At 40.8% G+C, this 22,361-nt stretch overlaps 1 protein-coding gene across 12 annotated transcripts in view; it reads right to left on the minus strand.

Annotated features, from left to right (window-relative positions):
• LOC130142135 (ubiquitin-associated protein 1-like) overlaps positions 1 to 21,831 on the minus strand; it is a 36,635-nt gene extending 14,804 nt beyond the window's left edge. For 5 of the 12 annotated variants that reach the window (XM_056323590.1, XM_056323588.1, XM_056323591.1 and 2 more), the window contains exons 1-5: positions 21,637 to 21,743; positions 7,475 to 7,522; positions 7,297 to 7,385; positions 6,775 to 6,815; positions 1,983 to 2,107 (exon numbers count right to left, since the gene is read on the minus strand). In XM_056323590.1, the coding sequence (XP_056179565.1) occupies positions 1,983 to 2,107; positions 6,775 to 6,808 (159 nt within the window). In that variant the 5' untranslated portion in view covers positions 6,809 to 6,815; positions 7,297 to 7,385; positions 7,475 to 7,522; positions 21,637 to 21,743. Of the gene's footprint in view, positions 1 to 1,982; positions 2,108 to 6,774; positions 6,816 to 7,296; positions 7,386 to 7,474; positions 7,523 to 21,197; positions 21,588 to 21,636 lie in introns of those variants that run through there. The other 7 variants (XM_056323583.1, XM_056323582.1, XM_056323586.1 and 4 more) reach the window with 7 other exon arrangements.
• Positions 21,832 to 22,361: the final 530 nt, after the last annotated feature.

A 22,361-nucleotide genomic window follows, 5' to 3' on the forward strand; every position in this document is an offset into this window, starting at 1 on the left:
TAACATCAGCTCCTTCAGGGCCAGGTTAGCACAGGAAGACATTTGTAAGCTACTTGCTACCAGTTTACTGGCTACCATAGTAGTCTGGTTGAGAGGACAAAATTCTGAACAAACTAAATCACTTAAATCTTTAGTATCTCATGAAGAATGAACAGCTTCAAATGTTCTTTAGAGAGCCACAAAACATTCAGAGAACACAGCCTACAAGTTAAGTCCAGGGTATAACCTACCTGTGACTTAAGAAGTTATAAGACATCCTTGCCAGGATAATAACATATAACCCAACAGGAGTGCTCTTCTTACAGGACTGCTAGGTCATAGAAATTCCTAGCTCTAAAGAGCAACAAGCCAGCAAGGCTTGCTCAGCCTCTACTAGGCTTTTTTGGGACTTGCTATATGTTGTATTGCATCCCATCCTATAGCAGGCTCCAGTGAGATCCTGGAGACCTGTTGTCTCAACCACAACAGTTTTCCCTTTCCTTAGCTCTAAGACTTCAAGAGGTGTGATATACAACTTATCAGCAAGTTGACTTTGAAAAACAAGTCACTGGCAGAAGTGCTAGGCACTACTCATTACACATTCTTTGCTACCCGAGCAGAGCTATTGCAGTTTTTGTGTTTGTATGTATATGGTTATATATACAGACAAAAATTGATCAAAGCTGGTTTTTTTTTATAAAAAAAAAGGGAGGTATTTATATACAAATATATGGCTTTGGGCAAATTTGCTTCCCTGTATTTTAATTTTTTTAAAAATAGCTCTTGCTACAGCTGTAAAGTCATCAAATTACACTTCAAGATGCATAGTCTACATAGTCACATTATATTATGCAAGGTGTTGCAGTCCAATCGGGTATGCTATACTTGAGCCTCAGCTTGACAGGAAAATGGAGACTTAGCACAATGAAGCCAGCAATAGGACATTAGAGTCTCCTTTGGTTCTCCCACACCAGCTTAACTGGGTGGAAATATGTGTATTAGGATGATCAGGTAATTGTTTAATGGTTATAATGAAAAAGCCGTCATGTAGGGTAATTGAGATATTCAGCTCTCCAGCAGATGAGTTGCAGGAAAGGGGGGGAAAAACACAGAACCATCTACTGCAATCAGTCACATTTGGAGATTAGATTTTCAACATTTCTGCTAGAACAATTGATTTTATGCTACCAAGAATTAATGGTCCTTAAAGGTCTGGAATCCATCCATACCAAGCTATAACCTGTTTGCCCTACAGCAACTGCACAGAAAACAAGAACTGGAAATTGTTTTCTTGATCTCACTATTGTGAGAACCCATAAAATATGATCATAGAAACACTTGTTATCCTCAAACAAGATTCTGCAAGTATGCCATAGCATAGATGGATGTATCAGTTCTTATTTTTCCTCTTAAAAAAATACTACTCAAATTTAGTCAGTGTAACATTTAGACCTATAACTATTTCTATAACTATTTGTAATAGTTTAACTCAGCAGGCACTTAAACACCACACAGCCGCTTGCTCGCTTCTCCTCCCCCCCAGTGGGATGGGGGAGAGAATCAGGGAAAAAAGTAAAATTCATTGTTTGAGATAAAGACAGTTTAATGGGACAAAAGAAGAAGGGAAAACAATAATAGTGACAACAGAATTAGAATATACAAGTGATGCACAATGCAATTGCTCACCCAGCCAGTTTTCCCCCCAGTTTATATACTGAGCATGATGTCATATGGTATGGAATATCCTTTTGGCCAATTGGGGTCAGCTGTGCTGGCTGCGTCCCCTCCTAGAATTTTTGTACAGCCTATCATATTTTTATCTTTCTATACATTCCAACAGACATTCTGCAATTACTTCCTTGCATATGAAATAACACTACAAGACCAACAAGACTAACATTTGAATACACCTGCAAACTGTGACTACTTGCAATTTACAGCACCACATGTTGGAGGCCAGGGTGAGGGGAAAAGAGAGCAGAAAGGCAAAATACATCACTCACCTGTGCTTCTCTAATGAGCTGAAAAGAATCAGGCAGGCAGAAACCAATGGGTAATCCAACCTTCGCTGGGGTTTTGAATTTGTCTCCTATCTTAAATGGGACATCATCAAGATAACTCAAAGGCCCTAAGATCAAAAGCAGAAATTGTATCAAAAAGACTTAATGAGTTTAATGCATTCAATTAACTCACATTTCTTTATTTGAGAGCTATTTTATCTCTGCTGCCCCAACTACACCAGGTGACTCAATACAAAGGAAGTTTCTTGATCGGAAACATGTTGAATGTGTTTGGACTTCATTGCTTCAATTTTAGTAGGTTCTGTTTGCTTTGTTTTTTTTAATAATGTTCTAGCTCATAACTATTTAAAAAAATCCACCAACCAAACCCAGACACACAACAATCAAACAGATTTTGAAGTCAATATACCCAACATTTTAGCTTCCCTTGTGACAAGACTATGCCTATGCAACAGTTGGAAGCTGAAGCTCTCCTGAACACTCTGTTATGTCTCTATAACATGAGGCCATTTTTGTCATATCCAAAACAGGCTTTAAAATAACCCAGCTTTAGAGCAGCTAAGAAAAACTAAACCACAGTTTTTGATATACATGTAGGAAGTAAAATTTGGATGCAAGTGGTCACAAGGGCAAAATGACCTAAAGTCTAGACACTCCACTTTAACCAACACACAGTGAAATAGCTCAAGATTACTTAGCATAGCAATTCTGATTTTTGAAACAAGGTAGTTTAACTTAATCAGCTGTCTGATTTGTGATCACTCCAAATGAGAGGCCTCGGACTTATTTCATGGTCCTCTATCTGTCCTTTATATCTATCATTTACACATGGTATTTAAAAAGCTTTAGGACAAAACCTTCTTCAAACATCTTGCAAACTCATGAGGCAGAATCACTTAGAGCTCAACCATCTTCAAGAAGCCAAACTATAGGTTTGTTTTCCTTGGGCTGCTGTGAAGCATTAGAAAACACACAATATAAATTGCACTGCTTCTCAATTAACTGAAAGGGGTTTCTTGGATCACTGGTCTAAGCTTTTGGAATTAGAGGCAAGGTTTCTAGCTGTGTATAACAATTTGAAGCATTCCTCTGGCACTCATTTGTAACTGCGTGTTGCAGATCCAAAGAGATATCAGTGGCAATATTAAGATGGCGTTCAGCGACCAACCTTCCTCAGTGAGCAGTGACTTGCCATTTTTATCTGACCCATGCTTTTTTACTCAGATGACAGTTAAGTACTGTTTGTGTTCCTTCACTATTGACTTGTCTACAAGGCAGTCACAGGCTCCAACAAAAGGATGAGCAGCTTCCAAAAACAGGAACATCCTATTAATTTGGAGTTAAATGTTTATGTGCCATCATCATTTGAGCTCTCATACCATGCACCACACTGGCTGGTCCCAGAGTCCTGTTAGGACACAGGTGGCATTTCCTCCAGCTTTTAAACCATCAGGCTGAATAACCTACATCCCACCTGCACCACCAAGATACAAAAGCACTCCAGGCAAAATATAACAACATTTTCATTGATCCTTACTGAGAAGCACACATTCAAGCATTACACAGCACAGCATCCAGATGGCACCTCACTGGCCACCAACACCACTATTTGCAACATGGCATCCAAATAGTATTTGAGCTGGCAATTTGAGAACCTGGATATACCAAAGTGTTTGCTTACATAGAAATAGCAACTGTGGCAGCCCTTGCACTGAGTATGGTAAATCATGGACAGGTCAGACAACCAGATCTCTTGACTGCTCAGAGGCCAGCATGACTACTGCTACTATGCTCTGCTTAGTCCTACTTTAAGCTCTAAGCAAGATGATCCAAGCAAAGCAGGATTATCTCTCTGCACCAATATCACAGCCCAGATTGCTCTGTGTGCAAATACTTGTCTTATTAGACCTATTGATGCAGCAAGTGGCAGACATCTCCCCTTACACAAGCCTTCTTGTTTTCCTGAAATAGGTACTAGCCACAGAAGGTATAAGCACACATTGTGATATTTACATAAGGACACTCTTTGTTTTGGTACAGTAAGAAACTCAAATACACCTAGACTAGATGGGCTGCCCTGACAGCTACCAGTTTAACCTCAGCAGCTAGGCTAAGAAATAAAAACTTTCTAGTTTCTTTCCAGGTATACCAATTTGTTAGTAACAACCACTGCTATAACCTAATCTTGAATACAACTGCTACAAAACCCACAAACACGTTAAGAAACACATCAAATGTTTTGATGGTGAAGTCTTTCTGAAGCAAAACATTGATGCACATGGTATTCACTTTGTTCCAGCCTAATCAGAACAGTACTACTCTAGTGAAGTTAAAATCTGATCTAGAAAGCCAAGAATCCTTATATTTTTGTAAACCAATGACCCTTTTGCCTGAACACACCGATGGGTAAGGATGCAAATTGTTTTAAATGGCAAGTTCTAAAGCAATAAGCAAAACCTACATATAGGAAGTTTTATGCAAGCCACTGTTTCAATAGTCACATGTTCAAGTGAAGCAATTAAAGGGTTTTTTTTAAACTTATTTAATATGGCTGTTAGCCACTTCATCCTTTTAGCAGTTAAAAGCATATTGTAGAAGTTCTGAAAATAGCCCTGGTAAAAGTGTACCTCTCAGACTGATCTCTGACACTATAGGATATTCCTGGCCCAAGGTTCTACTACAAGAGTAAGTTTTCTCTACACTCTAGAATAATGTAGAAATCACCGGCCAACTCCTAGAAGCGTGCAGTTTGGTAGCAAAATGGAAATGTTTCAGATAAACCAGTTACCAGTTACAAATGGGGAACAGTTTTTGTGGTCACACAAACTTCACTTGTGTAGTTTTCAGAAATTTGAGTTAAAAGCTTTCAAGTTGTATAGCAACAGTGACGATACAACATCAATATTAACATACTGCACTTGGTATAACCCACACCTTTTGCACAACAGGTGAGAGCTACATTTCTAGATGCCACTAATTACTACAACTTAAGCTTGAACTTCCAGTTATCCAAATGACAGGAGAGCATTTGAAGTTACATGCTTAGGCATAGTTGTAGGTATATGCTAAGACAGGAAGAGTTCCTTCCCTCTCCATCCATACCTTACAATCCCATCTTTATCTCCATCTATACATGGTCCCAAGCAACTTGCTCTTGCAGGCTCTGCTTGAGCAGGGGGGTTTGGACACAACGATCTCCAGAGGTCCCTTCCAATCTCAACCATTCTGTGATTCAACAACAGTCCTATAGCCTCCAATAAGCAGCTCAACGATAAGTACAAGAGATGCATCAACTATGTTGACCAATTTCATCAGCCTGCCAGAGACACCGAGCTGAAGGTAGTTGTTGGGCTAGATGCTTTACAGTAAAGCCAAAATTCACTTGGTGGGATTAATTCTTAACAACCCTGGAGAAAACTGAAAAAAATTGCCCTGCTTATTTCTTACATAGTAAGTCAAGGCAGTTGCTCTGCTACTCCTCAAACAGTACTGTGACAGTGTTGCTGGTATCATTAGGAACAGAGGGTATGCAAAGTGATAGACAAGTTAACCAGCCAGCTTACAGCACCATTTGTTTTGATTTTGTTATTTTGAAGCCAGGAGCATGTTCCACTACACCATACTGTTTTGAGAAATATTTAAGACAGGTTGAATTCTGGATCTGAGCAGTGCCTTTGCTAGTCTGGTTTAGGAAGCAGAAGAGAAATAAAAACAGACTCAGAAGACAAGCAGTTCAGAGCATTCATAGATAGAAGAAAATAACTGCTAGAGAACTGGCAGCTATCTAATAAAGAAATTGTCTTGCAGCAGGATTACTGGGCCACAGCAAATGAGACCATCTAAAAAATAAGTTTTAATAGGCCATTTTTATTAGTCCTTATTCATGTATTTAAGGGAGGCGTTTCTTATTCTGTATTTCAGCTTTACACTTGCAAGACTGAATAAAAATCTCAAGGAAAAAAAAAAAAAGGGAGCTCCCCAGGATACTCTTATCTGAAAGATTATCCAGGAAGATCAAGACTGAGTTTCTAAAAGCAGAATTTTCTATAGCATGAAAAAAAAAAAAAAAAAAAAAATCACATTAGAAATTTCACATGAACCTCCTAGTACTGCCTTGAATGATTACCGTTTTGAAGAAGCTACATTACATACAAACTGAACTTTAACATTCCACAGAAATAATAATCCTCAGAAATTACACCCCATTTTCTAGAATGATGGGTACATATACAGGCAAATAATTTTTATGATACTAATCATCTGCATGACACTACACGTCTCAAATGTAGAAGAAGTTATTCTCTTCTTCATTCTCCTGCTGAAGTAATTAGTCCAATTTAGGAAAAAATTCACTGCTGAGCAAAAAGCAAGTATAGCTCAATGATATATTAAAAGCTTCACTTTCAATCCACCTTCTCGCATGACTTCCATAGAAGGGAGCTACTGATCTAGTGTCCACTTGAGCAAACATCAGATCAATATCACAACTGCAGTTCAACTTTGATTTTGAAGGGGAAGGCAGGGGAAGGGGAAGGTATTATTCTGCCATGAAGGAGCGGGGAACAGTCGCAGACTGAATTTCAGTTTAACTAGAGAATAGGCACAGCATCAGCAAGCAACTATGCAATAAGGAAGCTAAGGCACTTTGTTCTTAACAAAAAACTACTCAGAGGCAAAACATTAGTCTCTATGGACTGTCTGGGCTGGAACATTAGTCAGCAACAACAGTAGAATTCATCCTATTTAAGAGGCAGGGATGTCAAATTTCACTTACCATGAGAGTCAGATGCCAACTTCTTAGAAGCCATTTAGAACCTGAAAAACATTTTAAAACAGCTTTAACAACTTTATACATGTAGCACAGCATAAGTCTATTGAAGTACTGAAGCCTGAGCAACAGGCTCCAAGCAGAAGTTGACCTCTAAGACGAGCCTGCCAACCGAATGTTATAAATATATATTTAGTATTCAATCATTAGGAAAATATGCATGATCATTAGTGAAATGTGTAGCTTAAACAGAATATAATTGTTAGCAAAAAAATATAGCACATGCTTCCTTGTTTAGAGGCAGGTAGTCAAGGCTATGAAACCAGATATGTGGCTTTGTTTACAAATCGGTGGTTAAAATCAAGTAGATAAGGAAGACTCCCTTGGTTCCTCCCTGAGCCCTGGCCAGGCTTTGGTGGGATCGAAGAGGAGAGTGAAACCAGATGTTTCTGTATTTGAAATTAGGTGAGCTTGTTTATTCAACAGTATAAAAGCTGGATCCTCTTACAGTGACTTTGGAGACCTCACCTATGAGCAGATGCACTGTGGACCTCCCAATTGCCAGGAAAGGCTCTCCAAATCCTCACTGTAATTGGGGCTCCCCAGCAACTGCTGATCTGGATGATAGTAAAGTATAAGGCAACTGGTGATGTATCTTTCTTAACCACTATAGTCTGTCATATGTAGTAGTGATTAGATACATTACCTTGTCTTGTTTTATTCTTGCTGTATTATTTCACTTACTATTCTATTGCTTTAGATGTAAGCAAAGATAAACACACTTTTTTAACTAGGGGTCAGCACAAAGGACACAGACGCCATCTACTGGCAAAACACCTATGCACTTCTACAGCAACTTATCTCTAGATTACAGGACACATTGCAGACACTTGCTGTTTATTCTGTTCCCAAGATAGATAAGCAACCTTATTTTATAGTTCTGAGAATTGACTGAGCAGACAAATAAATTAGACCAGAGTTTGACAGTCTAAGTAGCAAAATGAAGAAAAAAAAATAGGAAAAACAGAGCCAAGGACCAGCCAGGTTGATCAGGAAGGCAGAGAGTTCCAGATCACAGTGCTCAGAGGCCACTCCATCCCAGACCCACAGAGCACATCATGCGTCCCCTGGCATTAAGAATAGCCCTTCCTACTGGAAACACCACACTGATCCTTCTCCAGTTTGATCTCTGCTGCTCTAAAATGGGATACTATCGTATTGTATGCACAGTCAGTTAACCAGTATGGCAGCTGTCTGGACACACTGGGTAATGCACAGATAACAATACGGGTATACAATAAGTGGTACCATTAAGGAGATATTTTCTGATACACAAGAAAATCCTAATAATTCTCATCCACTGCCCACAGAATTTTACTAACAACTTGTAAAATATGGATACAATTCCTACATGGCCAAGATGTTAAACGCAGAAGTGCCTACCCAGCTTTTAACACAGAGCAGGCCTGTTCTGAAAAAAAAGAGCTGTTTTTAAGACAGAATTAGCTGTCTAATTAGCTAGCTAAAACCCTGCTCCAGGATGCTTATGGTGTGTTCAATAACATAACTGGTTCTTTTGCTAGATTAGAAGTACATCACAAGATCTTTCTCAAGACACCACAGCATAATCCTTCAAATAGCTGAACTTAAGTCCTCCTTTGACATTATACATGACAAAGCATCAGTTACCCTTTGTTTCTGAAGTCCTCCAGCTCACAGATTGAAACGCCCAACAGCCATTCTTCAAAAACATGAAGTTATCTGGTACACCCCTACCAACAGCAGACAGTGCTCAAAGCATAACTTGGAGCAGACCTAACATTCACACCCATCATTCCCCAATCAAGATCTTACTCTGCCTCAGTGTTTCCACTGCAGATTCCAAATGCAAATATTACCTTTAAAGGAAGGGTGTCATAAGGTGAGGATTACACAGACAGTTTAGCTATTCCTCCTGGCAGCTGCTGACATGTCTGGGGTCAGGAAGAGCCAGTTCCAAGTACTTTAGGAAAGTACCTTTTAATGTGCAAAGGTCCCTTTTAACATTATATTGAAATCAATGGGTGAACCAACTCTACTGGCTAACAGGAATTCAACACACAGCTAAAGCCAAAGCTGTACAAAGAAAGTTACCTGGGTACAACCAGACTTCACGAAACATAGTGAGTAGATGCTAGGCTGTGGGAAAGAGAGTCATGCTGGGCAACTCCAGGCATACCCCATACAAAAGAGCTGCATGTCATTCTGCTCAACATTTGTCAGGTTCTTCTCAGCACATCTCAACACCTCTCTCAACATTGGCATTACATCCAAAACCATCCTACTAAGCCAGAGAATTGGTTTTGTCACTAGCCAGCAACTGCTTCTCAGAAGCTAACAAAACATTGAAGCTTCAAAGACAGAAGAAAAAGGAAGTGAAACATTGACAAGCCTGCCATCTCAGGAAGGCTGTCAAGGGCAAAGCCACAAGACCACCCAATGCATTTGCATGTCAACTACTAGAGCTGAATGGGCTTTATTAGTTCCAGTGCCACAGAGAAGATCAGACTGCAGACTATAGCACATGAAATAGGCTGCACCTTCCAGACCCAGATCGCTGTCAGACAAGCTGCTACATGGCTAGTTCCTCTGTACGAGAGTAGCAATTAAGATGTCAACTTGATTTCTATTACTGAAAAAGCCAGGCCACATGTGAAATTATACAGCCGTCACAGTCTTCAGTGGCATACAGAGGACTGGTGAAGTGAGAGGCACAGCCTACAAGCATCTATTATGGTTGTCCATCATCCACTATTACAGTAGAGCTGAACTAGGGACAAGGCCTCTACATACTTCCTTTAATTTCTCCAAGCTAATCTTTCTTCTAGCAACATGGTTTAGTGATGGACTTGGCAATCCTACATTAACAGTTAGACTTGACAATCTCAAAGGTCTTTTCCAACCTAAATTATTCTATGATTCTAGTTACTATCTCAGACTGAAAATAAAAGTGTTCCTTTTCTAAAGGACTTTAAAACTTCTGATGAGAGGCAGTAACCACCTCACTTGGGCAACTCAACTGACAAGGAAGTTTTTTCAATGCAGCACCAGTTATCTACAGGTACTAGAGTTTATGCTGCCTACCTCATTTACCAGAAGCAGCTTACTCCAGACTGTACTTACGTAAAGGACATTGATTTCTCTGAATTCCCTTTTCATTTTTAGAATGATAATCCATATCCCCCTCTCCAGCAGGCCATTGCAAGGACATACTAAATTTGCCATCTCACACACTAATCTTAGTTTACCAAGTACTAAGTTACCATGACACTATCCATTTGCTCCAGGGACATTAGCAGCAATGCTTACAAGTCTCCCAGAACCAAAGATGTGCACATCTAGCATCCAGGAAGTTTTGCAGTAGTATATCAATCTGGGGCTGCATAAAGCCTTAGATGTGTCTTCAGTGTCAAAACATCCCACGTAAGCAATAAGTATCTTGCTTTTGTTGGCAATCCTGTAGCCAAATCCTAATGCAGGCCAAACATCTACATTAACTTCAAGGTGCAGTGGGAAAAGTGATTCTTCTGCCATATGCAACACCTTATTTTAACTATAGAACTAGCTAAGGCACATTGTTTTGCCAATTGACTGGATACTAAGCAAAAGTGAACTCCAAATCAAATATAAGGATAAATGCAGCTCATTATATTAAAATACAATAAAGGAAAAATAGCACGCAATATGATAAAGGGAACAGTACTAGTTATTATGCACAATAGGATAAAAGAGCAATAAGAGCGAAGCATCAGACCATTACTGCAAAGCATTACAGAGACTGAGAAAAGGAGACATCACCCATTACCACCTTAACATCACCCAGGCCCACCCTTTTTTCTGGGAAGCCCCATTGCAGCCGGTGCCAGGAGTCTCTCGGTAACTGGGAAAATTCCTACGCAGTGTGTCCACCCATAGATGAGGCTTCTGGCCCAGTCCCGGAGCTTGCCTGCCTTAATACTCAGTGAAAAACAAAAATAGTTTACACACCTAGTGTATGCAAACTTTTAAGTTTAGGCTAAGTGCAGGCGTGTACTATCTCATGGTCTGTAAGGTTCACACATGTCAGGGATGTTGGCCAGACACCCAAGTATGGTGAAGTTACTGTCATGACACAGCTGCACAAAATATTTACTGTCTGGATGTTCCTGCTTGTTGGGATCTGCAGACAAGTTAGTTGACTTCAAAGACTTATCCGTGTACCTTTAAGACAGCCACAAATTGTCAGGTATGTAAACAGGGTGTGAAGAATCGGAACTTAGAACCGCAGCATACGGGCACCTACAGCAACAGCAAATAGCAAGCAAGAAGAAGGACACAAAACCCTATCAGGGTCTAACACCTGCACTGTCTAAGATATATAAATAATTTGTATAAACAATAAAGGCCATTTTGCTGGAACCCAGCCACGCAGACATAGTGTTTCTTTTAAGTCCACCTCGACTTGCGTCACCACACCTGCTCATATCTTGCTTGGGGGGGGAAGGGGGGGGCGCACTCAAGACAAACACCACCTGCTCATTGAAGTTGTTCTTGAGCTCCCTGTCCAAGTTAAGCAATCCCTAATTAAAGGCAAAGGCTTTTTCATAAGCAACAATCAACTTAAGTTTTCACCACACACATCAATAGCAAGCAAATCATTAAATGCACCATTTCCAGAGAGACAGTCACACTTTAGATTCAGATAGCATTTGAGTTTATAGCACACTAGCTCTTCCTGATACACCGTGAGCATGCACTAAGATACCATTACTGCAGAAGTCACTGTCAGCAAATAGACTTGTTAGGCACTGCACACAGTAATGCTAGAACAGGCTGCCAGCCACATTTCATCACCTCCTTTCCAAAAGGGGGTTTAATTTAAATAACGTCTTCTGACTAATCAGATTTGATAGGTTATTCAGGAGCCACTGTTACAAGCATCTTACTGTTGCTCTGTCCTGCTGGCTGGAAAAAAAGTTACAGCCAGTTAGGTTACCAATGTTGCTACTATGCTTCTGGGCCTGAACTGTATTTGCTTAGTCAAAGCTCTTACACCATGCAGTAAACGTTTACTTAACTTTGTTACTGCTCTTTTAGAAATTTAAAGGACTTTCTCTCAAAGCCTTACTCCAAACCAGCTAATGGACAACTGCAGCCCTGTCACTGTTGCCTCTCATCTCCAGACTCTCAAACAGGATGCTGAAGGGCATCTGTGGGAATGGCACATAGGGGCACAAGTTTTGTCTGATGCTTTACTGCACATTTAAAATTGATAAAGAACATACTCTACTGCACAAACTTTTTCAACATCTTCCCTGGGCTAGGGAAACAAGTTAGTTGCATAGTACTACAAGGTTTTTTTCTACAGCCACCTACAAATGCCAACCCCCCTTTGCTCCATTCCCTCATTCTTGGTTCTGGATAACCCTCTGAAGAGAGGATCAGGACTACAAATGCCTAAAAGTTATAAGCAACTTTGCTTCAGTGGCTGCTGCCGATCTGATGTGGGCTCTTCCCTTCCTATATGTTCATTTTTCACTTAACACTGAGGCAATAGGGCAACATTCTTAAAACCAGCCAGCCAGAGGAACATAGTAAAGCAGAGCCCAGGATGAGGGCAGAGAACCTCAGAGCGATGACAGAAGGGGATAGGGGGACAACACTACAGAGAAACCACCACAACAACCACCACCATAAAGATGCAGAAACAGAGAAGCAGCAAGACAAAACTGATGACAAACTGGCACAAAAGATAGATGACAAGCTGGAAAGGCTTGAAGGGACAGCACAGAGATGACAGACAGTCCACCTGGCACATCACCACTTAAATCTGAATGACTACCTAGCTGTGCTGCCAGACAAGAATGTGGAGAAGCATGACCTGGTACAGTCAAGCAATACCAAAGGGACAGTCTCATCAATAAATGAGGGGGGGGAAAAACTACCAAGTGACACATGAAGAGCTGCTGGGAAGTTGGAGTGGTTTTTAATTATTATTTCCATGTTCCTTCTATTGGTGTTTTTCCCTGAAGTTTATACCTACATTCCTTTTCTTTTGAAAGAGCTCCGACTGGTCAAGTGGGATGCATTCTATCACTAATGGTACCTGGAGCAGCTTTTTCAGTGATAACAAGGCCAATTTAACTATTTGTCAAGAACTGGTCTCTTGTTGCTATATTCCTCATTTTGAGGTGCAAGTATGTCTAGATTCCAGACCACATGAATTCTCTGAATTAACTCCCACCTAAGATTCAGATAAATAAGAAATTTACTTACGAGTCAGAGGAAACCAAAATGCCTCAACTTTTCAACTATACTCAATTCAGCACGTTATGATTTTCAGATATGAGACCTGATCTTTTAACTTCCATTTTGTCTGCCAGTACATATAGCGTAGTTTAAGTACACAGAACTGAGGATGCATCCATTCACTCTGAAAACTAAAAAAAAAAAAACAAACCAACAAAACAACACTTAATTTTCTTATTGCTGCCTGTATTACATTCATGAACTACTACTGATTTTACACTGAGAAACAGTGAAAAGCAGTTTGATTCAAGTGACTAATTTTTAATGCATCACAAGTACTCCAGATTTAAACAGTGGTTTAAGTTTTTACTATAACTACTTGTGCAAGTGAAAGGTTATAACCAACATCAGAATTCTGTATATAGCCTCATACAACAAAAAAAGTAGACAGTGCCTGTTGCTAAGATAAAACAAGACTTAAGATTCTCATATCAAAGCTTCCCACCTACGTAAGCATTTAGTTATTGCTATGCAATTGAGATATCTTACAGATGCTGACAATAAAAAGCTGATCACAGTTTACTACAGTACAAAACAGATTCCATTTTCATTTACTACAGTCTCCAAATAGATGTCATCACCCCAAAATCTGCAGCAACTGCTTCTACTTTGTACCTCTAGCAGTTTTGCAAACAACAAGCAATCAGCTGCACAGAGATACTCCCCTTCCATAAAGCACAATGACATTGAGCCACTGATAACAGCTCTTTGGATAAAATTGTAAAACTAGATTTGACACATTGCAACTACATTTTCTGCAGGGGGAAAAAAAAAGGGGGGGGGGAAGAAGCATCACTTTCACTAGCCTTAACAGAAAAAAAATATTTAAGTATATCTACTGCAATCCAGGAGATAAGGTACCTTAAGGCTCTTGTTCTAAGACCCTCCTTGAAGCAAGCACTAGTATGGAGTTTCCATTCAATTTTCAATGGTCACTGGAAATAAAGTCAGACAAAGCTTTTAAAATGGAAAAATAGAATCAGCTAGCAGGTCAGACATCACTTACTATTTTATGTATTTGAACTCAACCAAAACACACGTGTACAAGAACAATGGGATCCATGTTAGACTACTATAGATTCATCAATTTTTATTCTTATGCTAGGGTCACATGCACTACCTACTCTCACAACACATTTAATGTTTCCCCAGCAAAACTCAGTACAGTACTGACAGAAAACGCAGCCGGTTAAATTAACTATTCCACCTACAAACAACTCACTCCGCCTGCCCTGCAGTAAGCAGGCTAAAACCTTGAACTCTGCATGGAAGCCACTGCTTCAAATCCTGATTTCACCCTTAGTCCAAGCAGTTTAAATACATATAAGGCCACCAACAGCCTTCTCCCACTCCCTACAGGATCTCTCCCATAACGTGGTTTAAACCGCCAAACTTTTCCAGCCATCTGACATCCCTGTTTTCCACTAACATACCTCATTTCTCTCAACTAAAAGAGCTATATTCTGAGAATGCAAGTTTCCTGCAAATTCACTTAATTTAGAAGCCACCAGTTATTTCCATAATATTTCCATGGGTTGGGTTGGAAGGGACCTTCAAGTATCATCTAGTCCAACCCCTCTGCCACAGGTAAAGACACCTTCCACTAGACCAGGTTGCTCAAAGCCCCATCCAACCTGGCTTTGAACACTTCCAGGGATGGGGCATCCACAGCTTCTCTGGGCAAGCTGTTCCAATGTCTCACCACCCTCATTATAAGTAAGATTTCTTCCTTATGTCCAATCCAAATCTACCCTCTTTCAGTTTCATCTCTCAGTGTTGCCCACTTTCCAGGAAACACCCCTATTCACTAGAAGTTACTCTTTCACCAAATATACACTTTGAGATACATGAAAACAGAAGTTCTAGAAGTTTCCTATTACTGAAACACCTAAGAGCTGATCACAGCATACCTGGAAAAGCATGCTCACCAAAACACTTTTCTGCAAAGTGACAACATAAGCCCCCAAAAAAGTCAAGTAAACATATGAAGAATGTCACATCTGTAGCACCTAAGATGGAATTTACATTTCTCACATTAGTGCTGTCAAGACAAAGGTAAAACAAGCTTTGAGGCATGTTTTGAAAAAAATCAGGAAGGTTTGAGATAGTTTGAGTTTTATGCATCTTCTTCCACCCATCAATGTGTCACTGATACAGTTTCAGCTTTCGATGCTGGTTCATTTTGTCCTTAATTCGTGTCGCTCCTACTAAACCAATAGGTATCTGTCTTCATCCAACTTCTTATCAAGACCAAGACAAGAAAACAAGCACATACAGAAATACATGTCTGAAGAGATCTCAAGTTTTGTTTCACTGAAGGACAAAAAAACCCCACCCAAACAGTTTACAGACAAGGAAGAAACACCCACCAAAACAACTCATCACTGTTCAAGGTGAACACTCACTTCAACTATTTTCATATGTTCATCGAGCTGAGGTCTCAGCAAGGACACACTCCTTCCCAGACTAACTCAACAGAACAAAGGAATCAAATTGAAATATAAAAAAAAGCAAATAAATCTAATAAAAATATGGTCCCATTGCAGTAATGCCTAAATAAGAACCAATCTTGTTTCATCTCCAGATACAGTACCAGTTAAGCCTGCTTTCATGCTTTCCCACCCTAGATGGGAAATATTATCAGTAGTCAACACCGAATTAAATTTCACTACCAGGGGTCATTTTAGATGAGCAAATTTCACTTATTTTCATTAAATGTGGAACTGTTGCATAACAGAGCATAAAGAGCAGGAAACTGTTTTAAAGTGAATACTTACACCTTAATTATTTATTGAAAAGGTTTGTTAACTTTAGGGAAGACCAGAGCTGGTAGCAAAGATTAAGTTCTGCTCTTTAAAAAAATAGATAAGAACAGAAATATCATTACCAGCTGGGGGGGTGGGTGGGGATGGGGATAAAATACTCTGACATATGAAAACAGCAGCAGACACCTGAACAGGCTCAGCAAAGTGGTAGTACCCACAGCAAGCACACTTCTGGAATTGAATTAATTGGTAACACAGGAAGTTGTCTTGAGCAAACTTGTCTAGCATAGAAAAGTAGAAACTTATCTTTGTGCAGAGAAGTCAAACTGAGGTTGCCCTCAACTATAGCGGATATATTACAAAAAACAGAATATGATAAGTAAATTAGCTGCTTGCTGTGTTGTATATTAGAAAACTTCAGTGACCTGCACTACCTGAAGGCAGCACACTCCAGTCCTAAGCAAAAACATCTTCCTTTATTTTGGATCCATCTCTTGATTTTGGATTTCTCAAACAGCAAAAGTCCCTCTATTTAGGGCTGCTTAAATGGAAATATGGTTCAGCCTACAGTCCAACAATGGATTGAAGAGTTCAAGAATGGAAGCCACAAGCAACAGGAAAGAGGAGAAAAAAAAAAACCAAAACAACAAAAAAACCCAAACACCACGCTCCACAACTACACCAAGAATCTCACTGCATTCTCTCAACTTTGGACCAATATCTTTTATGCCCCAATTTTCCCTATGAAGTCACTCCCATACAGCTTTTCATCTTACTATAAAAGCCTTAAGGATGTTCTTCTGGATTGATAATACAAAACTGGATTTAGTCCAAATTTTATTTCTAAGTTACTATTTCAAATTAATTTAAGTCTATAATTTTGCTATACACTGTATATCCAGTCTCGCTCAGTGGAATAAACATTTTTCCTGCATATAAGAAATTTCTTCAGCAGCTACAGTAATGAATGCAACCCCTGAAACACTTAAAGCAATGAATAACTGAACAGAAATAGCTCATTTCAAGTGCAAAAGCAGCCTTCAGAAACGCATTAGCTTAATTTCCTCAGGAAATTTTAACAGATCCGACTCAACTTCAGCAATCTATCCTTACTTCTATTTTATAATTAGACCAGAGTAGGTTGCTAGATAAGGCTGCCCCACAACCATCCAACAGTAATACCCACAGCTTCTCCTCTCCAAACATCTAAAAGATGGACAACAATATGGGACTAACAGTACAGAGAACTCTCCTCAGCAGACCATCATTATCATTACTATGACAAAGTAACAAGTTGTTGAGTTTGGGGTTTTTTTAAAAAGAAAGAAATTAGAAAGACTATGGGTTGACTATTCCTCAACTGAAATATCAGATTTTCTCCTGTAACCTAAGAATCAGTCCCAGCCTATCTCTTATCACCCATGTATCTGATTCAATCCAGCTTACTTCAGCAAATAAATCCAGTGCTGCCTAAGGACAGGACAGGAGCATCACATTTACATTCCTGCAGTAATGTCAAATTACAAGAGAAATATGTCTTGAAGAAGGCTTTAGTAAGATGGATACACAACTTCTTCTCTCCCAACTTGAAGGGAAAGAGACCTTTACATTACTCAATACAATCAATTTATTCAGAGTATAGCTAGATCCCTGCACTGAATACTGGTGTATTTCAAGTGTTCACCTCCTTGGGAGAAAAAGCAGTTCTTCATTGGTCCAATACCATAACATACAAAACATCCCAAGAGACAGGTAAACCTTCAGAACTGTATAGTACTTGCATATGCAATATGAAAGCTCAGGAATGAGAAGGATGACATGTCACACAGATGTAGCACAGCCATTCTGTCAACCAAACGTTTATTTCTAGAGTCCAGCTCCAAAAGCAGCTTAGACCACCTAGCCATTCATATCACATTCAACTTCTCCACCTTTGTCTACCTTCATTTATCTTGCATCCCATAATATGCTTGTGGATTCTTTAAGCTGTATTTATTAAGGTTTTTCCAGTTGAAGATCTTCACACAGAAGGGATTACAGAACATAATAGTATTACATTTGTGTCCAAACTTGAATTTGCTAGCTTTCCCTTTGCATACAAATTGAGAAAAACTCAACAGCATTAGTTACGAGTGACAAGTTTTTAACCATCATTAGTAACATAACTTCTTTGTAAAGAAGTTACATCACCAAGTGCCTGTGCTTAGTAGTCTAGGAATGTGTTATGAGCTTTTTACCAGCTATCAAAAGTTTTCCAGGTAAGTCAACGGAAATTACTCCTACAAACAAGAAAGAAGCCTATAACTGCAGTTCTGAAAATTGCCCTCTGTTAAGATGCTAATCAGAATCTAGCAATTGTTCTTCCAGACAGTTTTCTGGCTTAAAGGAATTGCATTTTGCATTTGCACAAGCACGAGACTCTTTATCAGCTGTAGGAGTCCTGAAATGCATCTTCCCCCCAACTCAAAGTCTGAAAGTTCTTCAGATTAAAATAACAAATATTTGTCTGATTAAAAATTGATAAATAATTTTCTTACCCAAACATTTTCTTTAAATTACTTCTCAGAACAGTATCTAGAGGATGATACTTCATGTAGTTATATGCTTAGTTGTAAAAGTAATTGCAGGTACAAAGCCCTGCCAGCCAATGACCACTGACAGAATTACAGCTTCATTAACAAATCTAGGTTTATAAAGGAGCTCACAAATCTGAGGTATGTAATATAGAAGTCAACCCCCAAAATCTTTATGGTTCATTACCCCCTCAAGTGCAAAGTTATTTTATACTACCACAACTTTTCCATCCATTTTTGTTTACACAACTCCAACTCACACCTGATTTAAGGGATAAATTAACTTATTCCCTCTCTTCCCAATAAAGAGCCTAAAGGTACTTTGAGAAGCACAATACAACTGCTTCTTTTTACACTGTCACAAACACAGCAAGCAAAATTAAACTCAATCTTTTAGCTTTTATCAATAAGTCAAGTAGACTGGCAATTTATCAGAATATTCAACCCAGCACCAACTGTAAAACACAGTGTCATGGTTTAACCCCAGCCAGTAATTAAGTGCCACACAGCCATTTGCTCACTCCCCCCTCACCCAGGGGGGTGGGGAGAATTGGAAAGGAATGCAAGACTAGGGTTGAGATAAGAACAGTTAAACAGTTGAGAGAAAATAAAAAGAACAACAGTAACAGTTATAATGGAAAGGAGGGAGAAGGGGAGAGGAATAAAATCCAAAGAGAATAGAGAAAACTAATGACGCACAAGTGCTCACCACCTACTGACCAGTGCCCAGCCAGTCCCTGAGCATCAACCGGCAGCCCTGACCAACACAAATACACACACAGAGTTTATATACCAAGCATGATATCCCAAGGTATGGAATATCCCTTTGGTCAGTTTGGGACAGCCATCCTGGCTGTGTCCCCTCCCAGTTTCCTGTGCCCCTCCAGCCCTCCCACCAGCAAGGCCTGAGAAACCAAGTTGTCCCCAACCACATTGTTCTCACACCAAATCCAAAACACAGCACTGCACTAGCCACCAAGAAGAAAATCAACTCTATCCCAGCTGAAACCAGGACACACAGGAATAAGCCAATGTCAAAAACTTATGATATAGAAACTGGACACTGACAACAACATTGAATGTTCTGAATTGCCAATCCATAAAGTTTGCAGAAGCAACATAAAACCACAGGCTTATACAATTAAAAAGGATGAGGACAAGTAAGGCGATGCCTTCTGTGACATTATATCACATGCCACCAGCACCAGCCAAAACTCCTCTGGCTGCCAGTGTGATAGAATTAGACGAGATGGTCTGCTGGATTGGTCCAGAAACCTGACTCCTGAGATGTGTACCATCTCAGCCCCATTCCCTTCCTCATAGCTAGTACAGGGCTACACACATAGCTCTCTTCTGTATGGAGAAAAGGAGAAGGCCAGGACAGGGTTTTTCCCCCCTTCTTCCCTGAAAAAAGCTGTCGCAGAGCAGATATGCCAGGTACACAAGGTCAACCCTACAAAGCCAGCAGTCACAGGAGTGCCTGCACACAAGTAGGATAAAGGAAGGAAGGAGAGGAAGAGGTCTAGCTAATTGTAGTACCGTCTCTTCTTCTTTTTCCTTAACACCCTAGATAGAAGTTGGAGTAAGATTCCCCCTACCAAGCCCCCACAAAAGCCTCTTAACCCCATAGAAGACATACTGCATCTCACAGCCTGTTATCCATAGCACAGCCACCAAAGTTGCATCACCCGTCACAACTCAGTTGTTCCTTAATTTGGCAATACTCACTACTTGTCATTTAGGAATATCCACCTCAGAGTGCTTTAACTCAACATGAATACGTTTTTACTGAGTCCAGAAAAGCAGCTATATTAGTTACCCAGCCAAGTGCTAGAGTCCACATGCTTATCTCTATTCTAATGAGACAGCATCAACATAATAAGATTTCTGTAAGACTATTTTTTTTTCTTGTTTGGAATTTTTAAGTGATGTGGGGAATAAAACAACTTGATAAGGCAATTACTTATTTCCATCTATTGTAATTTCTATTACTAATTAAAAAACAAGGCAATCCTAACTTTCCCTTTAAAATTATAGATTTTGAGCTATCAAAACTCAGGAAAATAGTTCTTAAATTATGCTAAATAGCTTCACAGAAGCATTAAATGTTTTGCTTCTAGTAAGTACTGAGCTAAACAGAACACAAGGCATTACCAGGAAGTTAAAAACTACAAAACCGAAATATTCTTGCACCATACATCCATGGTACCTCTGCAACTCAAATGCAGAGAGAGATATAATCCTTTTCCCCATTCAAAAACAGAACAGCTAACTGAAAAAGATCCAGAAATAGATAATAAGCATGAACAGAGATCTGGATGGCTATGACCCGTGAAGTAAACAAGATTTTGGTTCTTCAGCCTAAAAGACACAAGTAAAGACTGAATACAGTAGAAATCTGAAGTCACAAGTGACACAGGGAAGGCGAGTACCATGGTTTACACAAAACGAGCCAGAAATTAACAAGTTACCTGAAAGCAGGTTTGACAAAAACCATACATGCACCACCCCTACCCCTACACCCATCCCCCAAAGAAAAGCAGAAGTTTCAGCTCTTCACAGAAGATTTAATTACCATGGGGAGGACCTTAACTCTAAACATCACAGACACTAACCATTTACTAAGACTTTAATATCATTCAGCTCTTAGAAAGCAAATTCATCGAAGGTTATTAAACAGAAAAGGCATTCTTTTGACTCAGACAGTCCCCAAAACTGCTGGAAAGCAGAAGAGCATACGGAAAGGAGCATCAACCCTACTTGCCTGACCTCCCTCTGCTCCTCGGGTCCACCCCAGGACGCAGCGCGAGGACTCCATCCCTCTGAGCTGAACACACAGGTTCTCATCTCCATTAAACAGTACTTTTAAAGGCAGCACCGAGAAGCCGCGACGACGGGGAGCAAAGCCACACGCTACCGCGGCGCCCATCGGCTCGCACCCCTCCGCGGCCGGGGGAGGGGCCCCCAGCCTGCGAGCCCCCCCGGGAGGCCAGCAGCCCCGCAGCCACCCCGCCAGCACCTCACACGTGCTGAATCAAGACGGGGGCGCGGAGGGTCCCTCGCCCCGGACAAAGAGAAACAGCAGCGAAGCCTGCCCCAGCGGTGGGGTGGAGGACCGAAGGAGCAGCCGGCTGCGCCTCCCTACCCAGGCCCCCCCTACAAGGAAAATTAGCATCCCCACCCCCTACCGGCCCACTCGTTACCCTTGCGGTGCCTGACGGCTCCAGCTGTCCCCGGGGTCACTATCCACCACCCATACCTACAAAACCAACAACATATCTCCAACTCTACGATCAGACAACGCCATCTTATCTACCTGCCCTCCACTTCACCTCCCCGGCAACGCACTGGCGTCACACCGCGAGGTCACCTGCCCCCGCCGGTCCAATCGGGAGATGCTCACAGTGACGTCACTTCAGCGGGGCGAGGGGCGGGGCGAGGGACGCCTCTCCTCCTTCCCCGAGGAGGGGGGGGACATGTCTGGTGGCTCTTGGCACTGTCCCTGGCTCTGGCCTTGCCCAGAGGCTCCTCCAGCACCTCCTGCCCCTCTCCCACCTGGGCACAGCGACAGGCTCCCTAGGGGGTTGGATGAAGGTGGCGAGCCGGGCCTAGAGGGGGCATTTCACCCCATATGCCTCAGCCCCTTCCCTCAGTGGCCATGGCCCCCTTGACACCTGATCTCATCCTTCAGGAGGAGCTGGTACCAGCCCAGCAAAGCTGAAGGGGCACTCCTAATGGAATGCACTGGAGCACGGTGTTTACCCTCCAAGACCAGATTTAGCATTGACCAGATTGAAAGGGCCTTGATCTGAAATGGAGGGGTTTTTTTCCAAAATTTAGGTGGCAGTTGTGTGTGAGTAAGGGAGAATGTGGAAAGGGGGATAAATCATGGTAAATCACAACTGAAAGCAGCCAAACTAGAATTATC

The sequence above is a fragment of the Falco biarmicus genome, chromosome W (genome assembly GCF_023638135.1).
Source record: "Falco biarmicus isolate bFalBia1 chromosome W, bFalBia1.pri, whole genome shotgun sequence".
Classification (NCBI taxonomy): domain Eukaryota; kingdom Metazoa; phylum Chordata; class Aves; order Falconiformes; family Falconidae; genus Falco; species Falco biarmicus.